Source organism: Salvelinus fontinalis, chromosome 14, assembly GCF_029448725.1.
Source record: "Salvelinus fontinalis isolate EN_2023a chromosome 14, ASM2944872v1, whole genome shotgun sequence".
NCBI lineage: Eukaryota > Metazoa > Chordata > Actinopteri > Salmoniformes > Salmonidae > Salvelinus > Salvelinus fontinalis.
In genome coordinates, this window is record NC_074678.1 from 47,300,348 (window position 1) to 47,319,410 (window position 19,063).

At 43.1% G+C, this 19,063-nt stretch overlaps 1 protein-coding gene across 1 annotated transcript; it reads right to left on the reverse strand.

Moving 5' to 3' along the window:
• Positions 1-6,337: 6,337 nt before the first annotated feature.
• LOC129811020 (SUN domain-containing protein 2-like) lies at positions 6,338-18,689 on the reverse strand. Its single transcript, XM_055862118.1, has 14 exons — positions 18,411-18,689; positions 16,075-16,177; positions 15,787-15,920; positions 15,233-15,520; positions 15,000-15,068; positions 14,556-14,671; positions 14,363-14,416; positions 14,224-14,274; positions 10,700-10,773; positions 8,257-8,389; positions 7,678-8,010; positions 7,359-7,529; positions 7,098-7,187; positions 6,338-6,952 (listed from the first exon to the last, which is right to left on the reverse strand). The coding sequence occupies exons 2-14, from the start codon at positions 16,173-16,175 to the stop codon at positions 6,830-6,832; spliced, it is 1,737 nt and encodes a 578-aa protein (XP_055718093.1). The 5' UTR covers positions 16,176-16,177; positions 18,411-18,689; the 3' UTR covers positions 6,338-6,829.
• Positions 18,690-19,063: the final 374 nt, after the last annotated feature.

Here is a 19,063-nt window from a genome sequence, read left to right on the forward strand (position 1 = left end):
ACTTTCATTAAATTGATGACTGTTATTTATTTAATCAACTAAATCTGTTTAATTGTTACCCAATTAAATGAATCATGTAACAATTAACTCATTAGAATTTGGGAAACCATGGAAGAGGTTGTTTAAAGAGTTACCATCTCCCTAATTAAACTCTAAATGTCTTTACCTATCACATCCATAAAACAGTCAACGTATTAATCATTACCTCATACCACATCATCATTCTGTGCGGTTACGACGGTTCAAAAACCCTAGCCTTAATCATGATTCAGTACTACACAAATTGGTTTAATTATTTATTTACTAGCTAACTAAATAATAACACAGAATAAACATACACCCTTTACATGAGACAAATGCCCCTAGTGGACTGACACAATATGACGGCTTGTTACAACAGAGATGGAAGGGGGGGGGGACACTTATCGTGGATACATTTATAACTATTCTCACATTAATCATATACTTTGCACACAAACCGCCAACCGTTTGGAATAAGACATCATTAATGTATTTACGTGTGAGTGCCGTTGTTCGCCATTTATCTGTCGGAACCAGTCCTTCTTAGGAAGGATGTGGGTTGGCCTTTCAGTGGCACGCTTGTAAGGCTCTGATTGTCCGAAAGGGTCTGGACCCGTCTTTTCTACTGTTGTTCACTCTAGAAGATAGCCAGCTGTGTCGACGGTTCTCATTGGTGATGATGGTAGGAGAATCCGGCGATTTGAGACTCGTAGTAGGATGAGATGGTTTGAAGAGTAGTGTGATGGTCCCTCTGAGATTTGCTTTTCTCGATATCTGACTTAGGACAGCTAATAAGCCGTACCAGTGATTGTCTTGGAGGTGAGCTTCTCGCCTACACCTCGTGTTGATTATTCAAGGTTCAGGATTCAGACCACTTTACACGCACAGCTGCAACCTGGCAATGTTCTGGTCTGAAATGTTCATTCTTCACCAGTCTTTTTAAGCACTCTGGTCGAAAGGGAAAGTTCCATCGGGCTGACACGCTCTTCTGACCTCACTCGGGGCATGGCTACTTACTGTGCGAAGGATATGATTGCCAGTTATCTCCTATGACTCCTAAAATCACATTCCTAACAAAAATTATTTCATAATTTTTTATATTATAAGCACAACGTATTGGATGGAAACTTGACTGATAAAGGGGATATACTTTCCAAGTTACAGTATTTCGTCCATACAATTTTTTATGACATCACAAAATAAAAACCAATATGACATTAGTTTTATATAGCCCACAACTGAATATTCCCCACTTTCATATGTTAGAATTATTGTTCCAGTATTCACGTTTGACTATGTTAGAGTTTCGGCGTGAAAATGTCTGTTAACAAAGAACATTCCTTGGGTTAAATACGGGAGGGGGAAAGAAAGTCTCCTTCTCCTGTAATTTACATCAAGGTGTGAACTGTTGACCATCCAGAAGCCCCCCCCCCCCCCCCCCTCTGTGGGCGAGAGAGAGAGACTTGGTTACTGTCATCCCCCACCAGTCTGATCTGACCCATTCTGATCCTCACAGGACAGGCATCACACTGCATCATGCGACTCTAATGATGATTTGAAAAAAGTCACATGAAAGGCATGAGCTCTGCTTTGTTATTTGTGCAGGCTGCACACACTTCATCAGTCTCTCATTCACAATTTGACAAGCACTTGATAATGCCTTGAATTTCCCGGTGGCATCCCCATTGTGTGGCTGTAATGCCCCCCCCCCCCCCAAAAAAAAAATCTATGCCTTTCCTGGCTGCGTGCTCCAAAGCACTTCTCACTCACATGGCTCACTCAGGTAGCTCAATTATTTTTAGCCAATGCCCGTCACATGATCAGGTCTTTCTCACAGGCTACAAGTGAAGACAGACACATCGGGGACACAACTGCGCACGTCCTTGTCCAATTCTGAGGCGCATATTGAAGATATTGAATGAACTGTCCACATATATTTTTCGCCAGCCAACAAGATGAGTAGACATAACAAACAGCAAAAGCACTAGCCTATCAACATTTGTACTATGGGGATTGACATAGGCTCCCATAGTACAAAAGTTGACCTAATATATTCTGCGAGAGAAATAAATATTCCAAACATAGTCTAGGACACATGCCAATATGTACATATTCTTATTCCATCCCTTTACATTTGTGTGTATTAGGCAGTTGTGAAATTGTTCGATTACTTGTTAGATATTACTGCACTGTCGGAACTAGAAGCACAAGCATTTCGCTACACTCGCATTAACACATTAACATCTGCTAACCATGTGTATGTGACCAATAAAATTTGATTTGATTTGGGCAGTTGTGGAATTAATACAACCACTAGCAACTAGCAACAGATCAGAACGTTTAGCTTAAAATGTTGATAAACTATTAGGCTATCTCTTCACACACACAGCGCAAATGTTCCAAAATGCAATAAATTAGCGGGAATACGCCGTACTCAAAAGTGACAGCAAATGCGATTATGCATGTAATGCTTTTATTATAAAGGTGCATATTTATGGAGAAAAGGATCTTCCCCAACCTTGAAACTCAGTCGCTGCTTAGTGTATGTATGCTAGTTAGGCTCTACACCCGTTGTAAAGCTGATTCATGTGTTTAATTTTAAGAAGTTATTTGGCCACTTTAGTTGTGATGGGCTCTCATGAAGTGTTAGATTAGATTTTTGATTACATTTGCATTGATGTCCGAGTGATTACAGGAACAATAGAGTCCTGAGTACCAGGCAAGTTTGGTAGGCTACGACTGAACATCAGCAGCATCAGAGCTAATTACCGGGACTAGGAAGTGTGGAATTTGACTGCTGTCATGACTGGTGACTGCCGGTGTGGCGGTAATACTGTCACAGTAACAGCCCTAATCATGTGTCTCTATTATGTGTGGGAATACTTGGGAACAAATTTACTAAATGTAAATCACTTGAAGGTGATTTCCTGGTAATTTTACAATATTTTATGTCCAACAAGGAAAATTCAAAAAAATTATTATAATTTTCTCAGAAAACCACTTGCGGGGCCACACATCGTCCCGTTGGCCGCCTGTCGGGGAATCCTACTCTAAAAATAGTTAGGAGAGAGGAAGGCTACATTGGGGATAAAGGAGGGACAAGAACAGCAGATGATCCAGGAGTGACTACAGAAGGTTCAGGAGAACACTCAGTAGATCTCAGCCAGAGAGAGGCAGAGAGAGTGATAGCAGACAGCTTGCAGGTCTTCACTGCTCTGGCGCTCTCCACTGAGAGAACCCAGGCTGAATTCATTGACGTTTTTCAGGAGAAGCAGGAAGCAGCCGAGAAACCGGATTAAGGGCTGATTAAAGAGCTGGAGCAGGGAATCACTGATCTATGTAGGAGACACACTGACCTGAAGCAGCTCTGGCATACTGATAACCACCTCCACCAAAGCTCCCTATCCCTGTACCTCCCTACACTTACCAAGCGCTGGTATGAGATCAGTGTTTACAGTAAGCTGTGTATGGGGAGAGCTGTGTCTCAACTGGAGGAGACAATAAATACATAAATAGCTGAAGAGGATGCAGTGGCTGTGACTCTGGACCCTGATACAACAAATCTTCAACTCATCATGCCTGAGGACAGGAAACAAGTGAGATTGGAAGCAGAACACAGAATCTCCCTGACAACCCAACGAGGTTAAATGTAGATGTGTGTGTGTGTGGGGGGGTGGGGGTGGGGGGGGGGTGGTGGCTTACTGGGAGTTAAGTGGCCAGAGAGTCCATCAACAGGAAGGATTTTGTGTGTTGACACGGTGACCTACGGATGAATACTGGAATGTGGGACTGAGGAATAGGGATAAATATGAGGCCTTTACCACTCCCGTTACTCACCTCTGTCTGGATGAGAAGCCTCAGAAATTGGGGGTGTTTGTGGATCATGAGGAGGTTCAGGTCTTCTAAAATGTGGAGGCCAGGTCTGATATCTACTCTTTCATTGGCTGCTACCCTGGTGATAATGTTATTGGTGAAAACTCAGCCCCATTGGTCATCACTCCTGTCAATCACTGAATCAGGGTCCAATAAGTTTACAGGGCTTTCACTTCATATTAAATGTAACTAAATGTAATTGAAGTAATCCCCAAAGTAATTATTTATCACGGGCAGGCCATAAACAATAACTAGTAATGCTGGTTAAAATCTCAACTTTATAGTTATAAATTGCTGAGGTGTAGTCACTTTCAAGGACACAAGCTCAAGTACACAGTACAAATATGATGTATTTCCTATTCAACAAAACTATGAATACAGCGCATTAGGAAATTATTCAGACCCCTTGACTTTTTCCACATTTTGTTACGTTACAGCCTTATTCTAACATTTATTAAATAGTTTTCCCCCTCATCAACCTACACACAATACCTCATAATGACAAAGCAAAAACAGGTTTTTAGAACTTTTTGCAAATTTATTAAAAATAACTGTCAGGACACACAAGCACATGGACACCATCAGGGAAATAAATCTATCATTATGGTTAGCTGGACCATCTAGTCAATTTTAAAGTCCAAAAATGGATGTAACAATTCCAGATGACCCTTTTTTAAAGTAATCCCTGATAGAAAGTGAACAAGTGCACATTTCAGAGATTATAGTGACATAACTCCATGTGAATCCCTGTGATTTAAGGCTATGGTGTGTATGGCGGCAGCGTAGGCTAGTGGTTAGAGCGTTGGACTAGTAAGATTGCAAGTTCAAATCCCTGAGCTGACAACGTACAAATCTGTCGTTCTGCCCCTGAACAAGGCAGTTAACCCACTGTTCCTAGGCCGTCATTGAAAATAAGAATTTGTTCTTAACTGACTTGCCTGGTTAAATAAAACCTAACCACCATAGTACTTAGCTATACTTTAACAAAATAAAATATATTTTCAAAATCTTTATATATAAAATCAATGAATGCATCGAATTGCTGAGCGATTGCAGTGAAAATAATCAGGAGGTAAAAGCAAAAGTTAGTCACCTCACTGTCACTCTTAACCTTACTCTACCACAGGCCAGCACCCCCGGCTATAACAGTCGAAGGGAAGATTTCTGCTGTCTCATTATATTAGCCTGCATTAATTACATGCTACAATATTGATGCATCATTAATAACAAATCAATGAAATTAAAGTTGGACCAATGATTAAAGATAAATTAAAAAAATACAATGACCCTAATTAAATAATGTATGATATGCACATGATTAAATAAAATAAATATTACGTTCACCTGGGCCGTGTTCCGTTGAGCACAATGTAGCAAAATGTTTAGCAACAAAATAATTGAGCATTTTTTTATAGAACAAGTTCAGGTACTACCAACATTTTTTAATCCTACTGTTTAAAAAAATAAATAAAAAAGATCTTGTCTTGTGCCAATTGAACACACACCTAGCTAAGTATTTTCTTTGAAAACCCAATTCGAAACATCTGAAATACCTGTTAAGATGCCTCGCTTTCAAATAACTACTGCATAAAAGTAACATACCAAAAAAAAGAGGGTATTTTAACAGAGTAGAAAAAGATGTCATACACATTCATTATTTATATATTGCCAGTCATTTCAAGAATTGAATTGCATTCCTACGCGGACATTCTTTGTCCAATTCAACAGAACGTAAGTAAACATAAATTGGCCCGGAGTTGTTGTTGTAATTTCAGATCAAAACAAACACCTCAAAGTGCTATTGATAGCAAATCATATTAGTATTTTCTCATATTAGTATTTTCTTACAATCAGTCTTTTGTTAGTCTGTAACACTACTGCAAATGTTTAAATCAATAATACTGTGAATGTAAAAAAGTTACATATGATTCCAAAAAAACATTCAGATTATTTAAATAATACAATAGCAATGAGTAGGTTACTTTTGTACCATTTACCAATGTTTGGACGTAGAAACCCTGACATTTGGACTCACTGACATTGAAATGGCCTCATTGCTTTTGAGAGGAGTTATTCAAGACAAAATAAATATGCATTTATTTTCTATGATTTGTACCTTGCATCTGGGAAATTGCCTGGATGTGCTTTCACTACTATGAAAATTATTTGAATTGTTCAAAAAAAAGGCAAAATGTTAAAAAAGAGTAACTTTAAATAAATGTGACAAGCCGTGTAAACTAAGATGTGTTTTTGAGTAAAGACAATTCTCATGGTGTGTTCCTGCCTATTTCTTTCTATTCGGTATTATTGTGTAAGGAAACGGAAACGTCTCTATATCAAGCATCTCAAATCATATCATACATCCTTCAATAGGATGCCTATTGGCAAGGTACTTCAAAACTTGTATGGTCATTCAGAGCAACAGAAAAGAATAACTTGCAACTACATTACATCATTATCGCAATAAATTATATTAACAATACACCTTGATACTTGCAAAATACACACCCAACAACGTTCTTTCTCAACATAATTCTACTTTTGTATAAAAGACAAAAAGAAAAAATAACTGAATAAAAGTCCAGTAACACAGGCAGGACTGTTATACACACACCTTCAAGGTACAATCTGAAATGTCTGTCTGCTGTGGCCAGACAAAATGCAAACAAACCATCTATGCTCAAAAGCACATGCACACAAACTTCAATCTCAGAAAAACTCATCCCCTCACTCCCCCCAGGTCAGCACCAAAAAAAATAAAAATAAATCACTATAGATATTTAACCTCACGACCTCTAACCTCGCACTAGACAAAAGCCCGTGTATGAAACCAGAGGGATTTATTTAGACTGTTCCGTCATGATGTTGACGGAACATGAAAGCGTAGCCTCTCTGAGGTCTGCGGTTGGGGTAGATGGTGGACGGTGAACCCTTCTCATATGGAGGATGGGGCCATGTGTCCGTGAACACGGAAGCGGTACACGCACGTGTACTTTAGGTGACCCCAGTTACTCAGAACGCGCAGCTCCACATAGCGATAGATGGCCCTGGTAGGGTTCTGAGAGAAAGAGAGGGAGAGAACAGGAAGGATAAAGAGTTAGCATGAGAAACTCAACTGAGTGTGGCAGATTTCAGCTATAGCAAGTCCCAAAAGTTAAACCTAGCTAGCCTAACCCTGACTAAGTTTGAATGACGCGACTCACGGGCAGTTGGAAGGTTTGGATTGGCTCTCCATGCTGGTCATAAGTGAAGGTTCCCAGGAAGGTGCCGTCTTCTGTCTCGGTGGACATACCCTTCACAGAGAGAGAAATAGACGAGTGAGATCTTCTAAGGGAGAAACCAGTCCTTAGCGTACTGCTCCAGATATCTCGGTGGGAAATGTCCAACAGAAGATTCTACAAGGAATAGCGGGGGGGGGGGGGGTCTCGGTATCACAGTTAGGTCAGGTGTCAGAGGTGACTCACGTAGACAGAGAAGGCCTTGGGGGCGCTGTTGATGCGTCCGGTGGGGGCGGTGGATACAGGCAGGTGTTCCAGGGTGACGTGGGTGATGCGAGCGGGATGAGACAGGGCGATGACTAAGGTGCCCTGCGCACCGTGGAACGCCCAACACTTCCCAGCCTGCACAGGCTGGCCCTGAGGGGCGGACAGGTGAGGTTCACGTTTAGTTAGATTATAAAATGCAAAAAAGAAAGGAAACAGAGAAAAGGAGAGTGGAGATTCCTATTGACACGGTGGCAACAAACAGCAAAGAAAGAATATAAAAAGAGCTAGAAAGAGGTACCTGGATAATGGTGCGGGGGCTCTCAGAGGGGTACCAGAGAGGTATACCCAGGAAGGTCACACATGCCGAGCGGCTGCGGTACGTCTCGGAACACCGCGTGCTCACAATGCTGGCACCTTGGGACTCTAAGGCAAAGTCCGGCATCCTGTCGGCCAATGGAGGACTGCAGTCATTCACAATCTCTTTCACTACCCGTGGCTCATTCTGGGGCACATTCTCATGCAGCCATTTGGCCATGGCCTCTTTGAGCTCGGTGGTCAGGTGTGCGTCGGCTTTGGTGGGGCTGGGCTCTGGAGGAGGCTGGTTCTGGACAGAGTAGACCTGTTGCTGCAGCTACACAACAGACACCAAATCAATTAGGTTAGGAAGGCTCATCATTCACGTTGTCTGAGTACAAAAATGGCACCCATTCCCTATAAGTGCAGTACTTTTGACCAGGACACTATGTAGGGAATAGGGTGCCATTTTGGACTCAGCCATTCATATTTCAGTTATTCGGCACACATACGTGGCTCTGGATAAGTTCAGTGCTACAAATTTGACCGGGTTTGTGTACCTGTTTGTGGGTGTGTACATTACCGTGGCAGTCTGGTCCTCCAGGGCAGCGACTCTCCCCCTGATGTGTGTGTGTTGCTCCTTGAGGTCGTCTACCTGACTGGTGAAGCCGGCTGTCTGCTGGCTCAAACGACGGTCCCAATCCAAAGGATCCACACTACAATAGAATAGGATCAATTAAAAGAAGCTCAGCAAAAAAGAAACGTCCTCACACTGTCAACTGCGTTTATTTTCAGCAAACTTAACATGTGTAAATATTTGTATGAATATAACAAGATTCAACAACTGAGACATAAACTGAACAAGTTACACAGACATGTGACTAACAGAAATTGAATGATGTGTCCCTGAACAAGGGGGGAGGTCAAAATCAAAAGTAACAGTCAGTAGCTGGTGTGGCCACCAGCTGCATGACGTACTGCAGTGCATGTCCTCCTCATGGACTGCACCAGATTTGACAGTTCTTGCTGTGAGATGTTACCCCACTCATCCACCAAGGCACCTGCAAGTTTCTGGGGGGAATGGCCCTAGCCCTCACCCTCCGATCCAACAGGTTGCAGACGTGCTCAATGGGATTGAGATCCGGGTTTATCGCTGGCCATGGCAGAACATTGACATTCCTGTCTTGCAGGAAATCACGCACAGAACGAGCAGTATGGCTGGTGGCATTGTCATGCTGGAGGGTCATGTCAGGATGAGCCTGCAGGAAGGGTACCACATGAGGGAGGAGGAGACCATGACGGACCCTCCACCCCAGACCGTGACGGACCCTCCACCTCCAAATCGATCCCGCTCCAGAGTACAGGCCTCGGTGTAACGCTCATTCCTTCGACGATAAACGCAAATCCGACCATCTCCCCTGGTGAGACAAAACCGCGACTCGTCAGTGAAGAGCACTTTTTGCCAGTCCTGTCTGGTCCAGCGACGGTGGGTTTGTGCCCCTAAGGGGACGTTGTTGCCGGTCATGTCTGGTGAGGACCTGCCTTACTACAACAGGCCTACAAGCCCTCAGTCCAGCCTCTCTCAGGCTATTGCGGACAGTCTGAGCAATGATGGAGGGATTGTGCGTTCCTGGTGTAACTCGGGCAGTTGTTGTTGCTATCCTGTACCTGTCCTGCAGGTGTGATGTTCGGATGTACCGATCCTGTGCAGTTGTTGTTACACGTGTCTTGCCACTGCGAGGACAAACAGCTGTCCGTCCTGTCTCCCTGTAGCCCTGTCTTAGGCGTCTCACAGTAAGGACATTGCAATTTATTGCCCTGGCCACATCTGCAGTCCTCATGCCTCCTTGCAGCATGCCAAAGGCACGTTCAGGCAGGTGAGTAGGGACACTGGGGATCTTTCTTTTGGTGTTTTTCAGAGTCAGTAGAAAGGCCTCTTTAGTGTCCCAAGTTTTCATAACTGTGACCTTAATTGAGTACCGTCTGTAAGCTGTTAGTGTCTTAACGACCATTCCACAGGTGCATGTTCATTAATTGTTTATGGGTCATTGAACAAGCATGGGAAACAGTGTTTAAACCCTTTACAATGAAGATCTGTGAAGTTATTTACATTTTTACGAATTATCTTTGAAAGACAGGGTCTTGAAAAGAGTTTATAATGTAACTTTGTCTATTTAGCGAGAAAAATATGTTTTATCCTCACCCCCCAAATCGAACAGTTTTATTAATTTTACAAGGTAAGTTGACTGAGAACACATTCTGATTTAAAGCAATGACCTGGGGAATAGTTACAGGAGAGAGGAGGGGGGATGAATGAGCCAATTGTAAGCTGGGGATGATTAGGTGACCGTGATGATATGAGGGCCAGATTGGGAATTTAGCCAGGACACCAGGGTTGACACCCCTACTCTTACGATAAGTGCCATGGGATCTTTAATGACCTCAGAGAGTCAGGACACCCGTTTAACGTCCCATCCGAAAGACGGCACCCTATACAGGACAGTGTCCCCAATCACTGCCCTGGGGCATTGGGATATTTTTTAGACCTGAGGAAAGAGTGCCTCCTACTGGCCCTCCAACACCACTTCCAGCAGCATCTGGTCTCCCATTTAGGGACCGACCAGGACCAACCCTGCTTAGCTTTAGAAGCAAGCCAGCAGTTGGATGCAGGGTGGTATGCTGCTGGCTAGTTTGGGATGTTAGATTGTCTCATACTTTTCCTATTAACCAATGTCTTAAATCCTTTCAAATCTGCCTAGGGAGCATGGGTAAGGAGCTAGGGGTAGTTTCTGAATGGGGCCGGCTCCCGAATGTTACAGCAATCTAATGCACTGCATCTCAGTGCTAGAGGCGTCAACACAGACCCTGGTTCGATCCCGGGCTGTATCCCAACCGGCCGTGATCGAGAGTCCCATTGGGCGGCACACAATTGGCCCACGACGTCATTGTAAAATAAGAATTTGTTCTTAACTGACTTGCCTAGTTAAATATACGTTAAATAACTAAATCAAATAAAAAACACTCACCTGTCCACTCTCACTGTCACATTCCTCATGTCTGTCCTCACGTCTGTCAAGTCTGTCTGTAGTCTCTCTACCATCTGTTGGGATAGACAAGCACAAAGACCACATCTCAACCATGTATGTAAATATAGTATAGTATAAAACCCTGGAAATGAAACTAGTGCTGAGCGATTAACCAACATTACATTTCGTTCGGTTATTAAACAACTAATTGACCGACATCGGTTCAATTACTTGAATTCCATTTAGTTTGTTTTTTTCTGAGCCCAACGCACCGTTTCTCTAGACAGAAATCAAGTCAAGAACTATGTGGGACGCTGGGCTGAAGGGAGTTGTAGTTTTCATTAAGCAAATATTCAACCTAGCAGAAATGTGATAATTAACCTCAATGTCCATAACCCATTGCACCAGTTTTTTTCCACCTCAGACAGATCAGAGAGGAAGAGGTGAAGTGAAAGGTTTCACTCTCGCCAGAATCTGTCCAAAATAAGCCCAATGCATTTCTATGGGCTTATTTTGGACCTCAGCTTGTCGCCTGCCTTCCCTCATTTGAGACAACGACTCCCAATGTCAGAGCAGAGACATGAGCATCTCGTTATTATATACAGACCTCTGGACATGATACACTTTTACATCTGCTACGTTAGGTTAGATACACACTGGCCGCATGAGAGGAATGTACATAACGACGAAAGAGAGACAGACCGTTCGTGAAAGTATGCCTAATCTACTTTGAAGAACTAGTAAAATGACATCGTCAGACAGCTCTGCAGCTGAACTGAAATGTTTTATTTTTGCATAGTAATTTCCAATGCGGACCCGATCAGAGACAATGGAATATTTTCTATGTTTTTCAATTGAATTTTCACAATTTTAGGCTTTGGAATTTCCATAAAAAATCTCAAACTCCAGGCCTCCCGAGTGCTGCAGTGATCTAAGGCACTGCATCACAGTGCTAGAGGCATCACTACAGACCCGGGTTCGACCCCGGGCTGTATCACAACCGGCCGTGATCGGGAGTCCCATAGCCCAGCACAATTAGCCCAGCGTCGTCCACGTTAGAGGAGGGTTTTGCCGGGGAGGCTTCACTTGGCTCATCGCACTCTAGCGACTCCTTGTGGTGGGCCGGGTGCCCCGGGTGCCTGCAGGCTTAATTCGGTTGTCAGTCGAAAAGTGTTTCCTCCGACACGGCTGGCTTGTGGGTTAAGCGGGCGGGTTGTCAGAAACGCAGATTGTGGGGGGGGGGTCATGTTTTTGGACGCATGACTCGACCTTCGCCTCCTGAGCCCGTTGGGGAGTTGCAGCGATGAGACAAGAACGAAATTGGGGATAAAATACACAATAACATTTTTCACAAATATATATATATAAAAAATAAGCTCTAAATGTATAGTAAATGTCATTATTTTATAATGAATTTCATGTTTAAAAAAATGTGCGAAACCGAAAACGTTATTTTTTAACAATCGAACAGTAACAGAACTGACCTCAAAAAGCACCAAATCGCTCAGCTCTAAATTAAACCCTATTTGCAAAAATACTGCACTTCTATAGAGCCCTGTAAATGACTCCCTATTACATATATCGTACATTACTATAGACATCTATAACTGAAACCTTATGACACCCCAATCCACATAATAGTATACTGTAGAAGCAGGTAGGCCAAATAAAAATGTTTTAAAAATTCACATTTTCATACAGTCCATTTATATTTTCCAACTGGACTATACATTTGGATGAGGTTTATTTCTCCCCTGAGTAGCCTCGTTTTAATGCCAAAAATCAAATTAAACCATCTAGTGTTCAGCGAAATAACAACAATGTCAAATACAGGTAGCCTAGGCAAATAATTAACATCCAATCACATTAACCGCTACCCTCTCGCGTGAATTCCACTATGTAGACAAACGTAGCTGCTGCTCATTCCGTTAGCTTGAAAATTGATAAATGGTTACTTTTTTTAAAGGTCCACATCCATAAGACCCATACCAGCTCTACTGGTAGTACTACACCTGCACCTGTCGACGACACAAGTTGTTCTGCTTATACGAGCACATCCAATGCTAGCGTCAGTAATTCTACATTTGTTGTTAGCCCAGCTAGCATGGACACAGTTGTGAATCTGATGCAGCCGAAGGGCTACTGCCCCCTTACCCGGGAAAGCACCGAACAACAGACGGACGTTGGACCATCGAAGAGACGCAAATATGATGAGAACTACATTGATTTGGGGTTCACTTATATTGGGAGTAGTGCCTTTCCTCAGCCACAGTGTGTTACATGTGCAAAAGTACTCTCTCACAACTTGATGAAACCTTCACTCTTGCGCAGACATTTAGAAACGAAACATGCCCATTTGAAAAAGGACCACAGGAGTTTTTTCCAGCGAGAATTAAGACGACGTTAGAGTAGTAAGACATGTACAGTTGAAGTCGGAAGTTTACATACACTTAGGTTGGAGTCATTAATACTAATTTTTCAACCACTCCACAAATTTCTTGTTAACAAACTATAGTTTTGTCAGTTAGGACATCTACTTTGTGCATGACACAAGTCATTTTTCCAACAATTGTTTACAGACAAATTATTTCACTTGGCTCCGTAAGAAGCATCTCAAGGTCCTGGAGTGGCCTAGCCACTCTCCAGACCTGAACCCAATAGAAAATCTTTGGAGGGAGCTGAAAGTCCGTATTGCCCCCGACAGCCCCTGTGTGCAAATGAACTCAAGCTTACGGACAATGTCAAATGTGATATAGGGAAGCACCTGAGTGAGTTGGGTGCGCAATTACGCAGGTACTTTCCCAAAACGGATGACACAAATAACTGGATTCGTTAACCCTTTCATGCCCTGCCTCCAGTCCACTTACCGATATCCGAACAAGAGAGTCTCATTGAAATTGCAAAAAGCGGTTCTGTGAAAATGTAATTCAATCAGAAGCCACTGCCAGATTTCTGGATTGGGCTGCGCTGAGTATCCTGCCTTGGCAAATCGTGCTGTTAAGACACTGATGCCCTTTGCAACCACTACCTATGTGAGAGTGAATTCTCGGCCCTCACTAGCATGAAAACTAAGTACAGGCACAGACTGTGTAAAAAATGATTTAAGACAGACTCCAATACAACCCAACATTGCAGAGTTATGTGCATCCTTTCAAGCACACCCTTCTCATTAACCTGTAGTGAGTTATTCACAATTTGTAATGAACAAATAAACTTTTATATGTAAGATGGCTAAATGAAGAGCAAAATGATTGATTATTATAATATTATTATTTGTGCCCTGGACTATAAGAGCTCTTTGTCACTTTCCACGAGCCAGGTTGTGACAAAAACTCACACTCATTCTTATGTTTAATAAATGTATCGTATAGTGTGTGTGTGGCAGGCTTACAATGATGGGGAAAAAAACAACATTTGAGAGTGCGCTGACCCTGGTGCTAGAGGGGGTATGCAGCTGGAGGTTGAATGTTTGAAGGAGTACGGGACTATAAAAAGTTTGGGAACCACCGCGGTAGAGTACTCACCTCGGTAACAAATTTCTGCTGGTGGTCTTTCTTAAGTATTTCTATTTCTGTCTGTGGGAGAAACATGCACATGTCAGTTCAGCAAAAATTAATACACCCAAATTAACTATAGTTTGTATTCTCTCTCTGTCTCTCTTACCAGGATGGTGTTCATCTTGGCTTCCAAAGCAAAATTAAATACCGACGCGCCATCCTGCAGAAGGAGTTGACAAACTTTATTGTACAATCCAGGAGTAGGTTACATATGCAGAGCGTCAATGCAGCATCCTTTCAAATCAAGAGAAAGATGATAGAGAGATGATTGGCGGGTATGTGGTCCTATCAGATCCTACCATAGCCTTGGGAGGCAGACTGAAGATAGGGGGTGGAGTCGGGGTGATGACTGGTCGGTTCAGGGTCATAGTCGGAGTCAGGGTGGACCATACTAAGGGTGCAAGGTGCCAGCAGCCTAGCAGAGAGAAGCAGAATAGACCTGAATACGCCAAGGGGCACAGTATCGTACAGGTTACACAGACAACATTTAGATGTGTGAACATTATTGTGTCTACATTATTGGTCGTACAGTATGTGTTGTACTTCTGTTAGTGCCATTTTATACGTTCCCTCAGTGAATTAAATTGCCAGTAAGTACTATGGTTAGGGATGTCATGTGTGGACAATTTACTGCTAGCACCAATAAAGTAAAAGTGCAAGTGTACACAGCTTACTGTTGGTTCTTTTCATGGCAGTTCTATATAACTATAGACTGTATGATTATGGGGTGTCATGCCACTCACCAAAAGTCAAGAGGAGGAGGAAGGCAATTAGAATGGCCTTCCCCACACCGGCAGGGACAAACGGGGGGGCTACAGGAGGAGACCGAGTTAAAAAATCATTGAGACAAGCTAATGCTAACAAACAGACTACAAGCATAGAAACAAGCTAATGCTAACAAACAAGCTTCAAGCATATAGACAAGCTAACGCTATGCTAATGCTAACAAACAAGCACACACCCACACATTACTCACTCCAGCTGGCGCTGGCGCTTTTCCTGTTGGCGCCAGAGCTCTGGCTGGCGCTAGCCCTTTGTCCGTATAAAGAGGTGTATCCAGAGTATCCTTTGAAACATCTTGCCTCTGAAGAGGAGTAACCAGAGCTGTCCACGGCGATGCTCTGGCTCTGGGCCTGGTTAAGGCTGGTCTGGCAGGAGGGGAAGCCCCTGGGGCTAGGAGCCAGATTCAGGCTGGGGGCTGGTGCTGGAGCCACACTTTGAGGCTCCTGGAAGGTCTTCCTCCTCTGAGCCAAACTTGAGACCACTGAGGGGCAAGGATTGCGGGGAGAAAGAGAGAGAGTCAGATGGTCAGTTTTGAATAGATAACTATAAACATAGACAGAAAAGGCTTGCCAGCAGGCTAACTAACAACAACAAAAAGCAGCTACCCTAGCTATGTAACTACAATTCAAAGCTAACCTACCTAGCTAGCTCACTGCAATACAACACATACAGTACTGAGTATACAGTAGAGGGTGAAAGTAACTGAGTCATTGGGACAGTGGATGCAGAAAGTGGGGTGAACCGTACCAATGTAGTCCTCAGCATTACTGGGTGGCTCCATCGTGTTAGCAATGCTAGCGGTGCTAGCCACGCTGTTGGCCCGGCTGGAGGTACGAGAGGAGGCCACTTTATGACCCCCTCTCTTCCTCTTAGGAAAGACCCTGAGAGAAGAGAGAAAGAGAAATGAGGTTGATGAGAAATAGAGGAGAGAAGAGAGAGGGAGAGTTTGACATGGTGTTAAAGCAACTATTAGGCCTACGATATAAGGCTATACTGTACAAGATGGAAGACACACACACACACACACACACACACCTCACAGGGCTCTCCCTGTAGGAAACTGAGGAGGATTCGTCATCCTCGGAGGATTGGTTGTAGTATCCCCCTAAAACCAGCCTCATACTCCGTCGCGACATGTCTGACAGAGAGAGAAACAGATTAGTGTCAATGCCACATATAGGCTACTGTGTGACAAGCTGATTTAATTGGAGGAATCACTCACACATATATCAATAATAGCACACTTTGTAACATTCACTTGGTTTATAGGTCTTCACGTAGGACTTTATTTACAGTAACGGTCAAATAAAAGTTGTTAACACAGAGTTTAAAAAAAAATATTTTAAAAATCCAAGAAATAGCCTAGCCTAGTACCTAAGGGTACCCTAGAGCTATTGGTAGGAGAGCTCTCTGGCAGATGCTCTCCTGTATAACCTCTAATCCAGTTACTCCCTAGCACCTCACATTGCTCTCTCTCTCTCACACACACGCTCTGGGCATGGTACAACGGGTGGGAGTGTGTGTTACAGTGTGTTACAGTGTGCAATAAAAAGGTTTCTCAGTAGATCTTGTGTAGGATTGAATACAACACAGGTAGCATTGGTATAGTCAAATGAAAAGGCTAGAGCTACCAAATCCTTTTTGCTCAGACAGCATACAAAGCCAGGCTGTGTGGGAATGAATTTCAACTTCCAAACAGGGCTAACACTGATTAGAATTAGCAGACGAGAACTGCGGAGAAGCTCAAATACCCGGAAAAACACGGTCGGAGTGAGATGTTGTGTGTTTGTATGTTCACAGAGACAGGAAGCCAGAGCGTGTATCTGTGTGAGTGATATGCACATTTAGAGGACAGAGTAGACAGCGAAAAGGAAGTTGACTCACACTAATCACCAGGTTTAACTACAGTAACAAGTTTAGGTTGCTTAGGCCGCTTGTAGACCGGACACAGTGTATGTTAGTTTCCATGGTTACTGACAGACAAACAGCCACTGGTAGGACTAGTGACCAAGTGGGATAGAGCCAACACCATGAGCTCGTAAAATAAGAACCAGCCGGGTGTGCATTCAGTTCATTAAAGTTCAAACGTTTTACTAGCCTACATTGTGTGACAGTTTGTACTGAAGGACACGTTTCCCCAAAACAGTGCACCCTGTTCTTCAACAATCCTTATGGTAGCCTTTTTGCTCCCGTTTGGTGGGTGTGGCCGGCCGATCAATATGGGTAACCATTTGGAATAGCAAAACTCGTGCAGCACACCATACACAATCGCCCTCAACTGGTCGTTCAGAAGAGCACCGCTTCCGTTTAATTAAACGTTGCACACCGTTCTGTCCTGCTGAAGTCGCCCCAGGCTCTCTTGTCCCTCTACAGCAGACAATATGGTGAGCAATATTTTGAAACATCGAATCGCAATAAAATCACAGTATCAAATTGCAAAATAGAATCGTCCGAATCGCAATACATACATCGCCATCTAAGTATCGTGATAAAGCTTATTGTGAGGTCCCTTTGTAATTCCTAGCCCTATTACCTTCCTCTGGGTATGTAATAACCTTTATTTTCACTGAGAGTGGAACATATTGTACTGTAATTCTCTCAAATCTCCTGTATTCCACTGAAAATGACACTGATACAAAAGACACAAAAAGACACGAACAAACACATGAATGTGTTGCCATAACTTGAAGCTGATCCTAATAAGTACATTGAATGATGAGGAGGACCTAGGTGAACTACAGCGGAGAGAGTGAGGGTTTGAAAGTGAGGGCTGTGTTCAGGGTGGGGTCGAACGGGGAAGCCATTGAAGGCATAGATAGGATGACTACTGGCATAAAGCCAGGTAAGAGACCACCACACACATACAGACATACATACTGTGCACAGCAATGCACATAACGACACACAAACTGAGAAACAACATCCATGAATGCATCGCTTGTACATATTTTGGCTAACTTTTTAGATATGTGGTTCTGTGTACAAATCTAAAATGATTGCATGGCTCATTTGACAAAACAATGCATATATCGGCTGTAGCAGCTTGCAAGATGGTTATTACCGTCACAAGTCCTCTTGACGAGTGGAAATATTTACAGTTCGTTCTAACCAGCAACATAGCTTTCTAGATAACCAGCTAACGTTAGTTAGCAACATTTTATCAACTAACTGATGCTGGACCTTATCAGGCGCTGTCTGTCCGGACATAAACAAACGCACCATCAACAAAAGAGGGGAAAAAAGTCCTTCATCTGCTTGCTAACTAGTAAACTTACAGCACATCATGAGTTCACAGCATAGCTGCTGTAGTACAATTAAAAGTGTATAAACAAAGTTGGTGTAAACAAACGGAGATATTTGTCCTGACTTACCCCGTTGTTGGGGCGCCTTCGTGGGCAAGGCATAAGCAGCGAGCTGTCAAACCACTTCCAATTTGAAAGATAACTTGGCCAGTTGCAACCATGCAGCCCAATACATTTCCAACCACTAACCTATCGGCAGAACGGGGTAATAATGAGCCAACCACTTTTACAAACAAATACAATCTGATACAGTATTTACTAGCACAAAGCAAACGGAACTTGACTTAACACCAACAGTTACTACATGGACAGCTACATGAAGGTTGCTGTACTGACAGCTTGGAAGAGGAGGAGCCGGCGGGCCAGAAGTCGGAAAACACGCATGCCTGTTGGCTTCTCATCGTTACAACAGAAAACAGGACAATGTGCGCCACCCTGTGGCAATATCGTGTCAGCAACAGTTTTCCCAATTTCTCTTGACAGATTAATCATCGTGGCAATTTTCCATTGAATCTTGCAAGTTAAAATGAATTAAAAGTGTGAGACATGCCCATGTAAAATCAGGGACATCACATCTAGAAAATATTACCGTAATATTGTACAATCTCCTCAGTCAAGCAGATACCTGATTTGGGTTGTTGCACCAACAATATCCATACGAAACGTGATATTGTGTTGTGTTACATGTATGTTATGTTGTGTTTTTTATTTTATTCACGCAA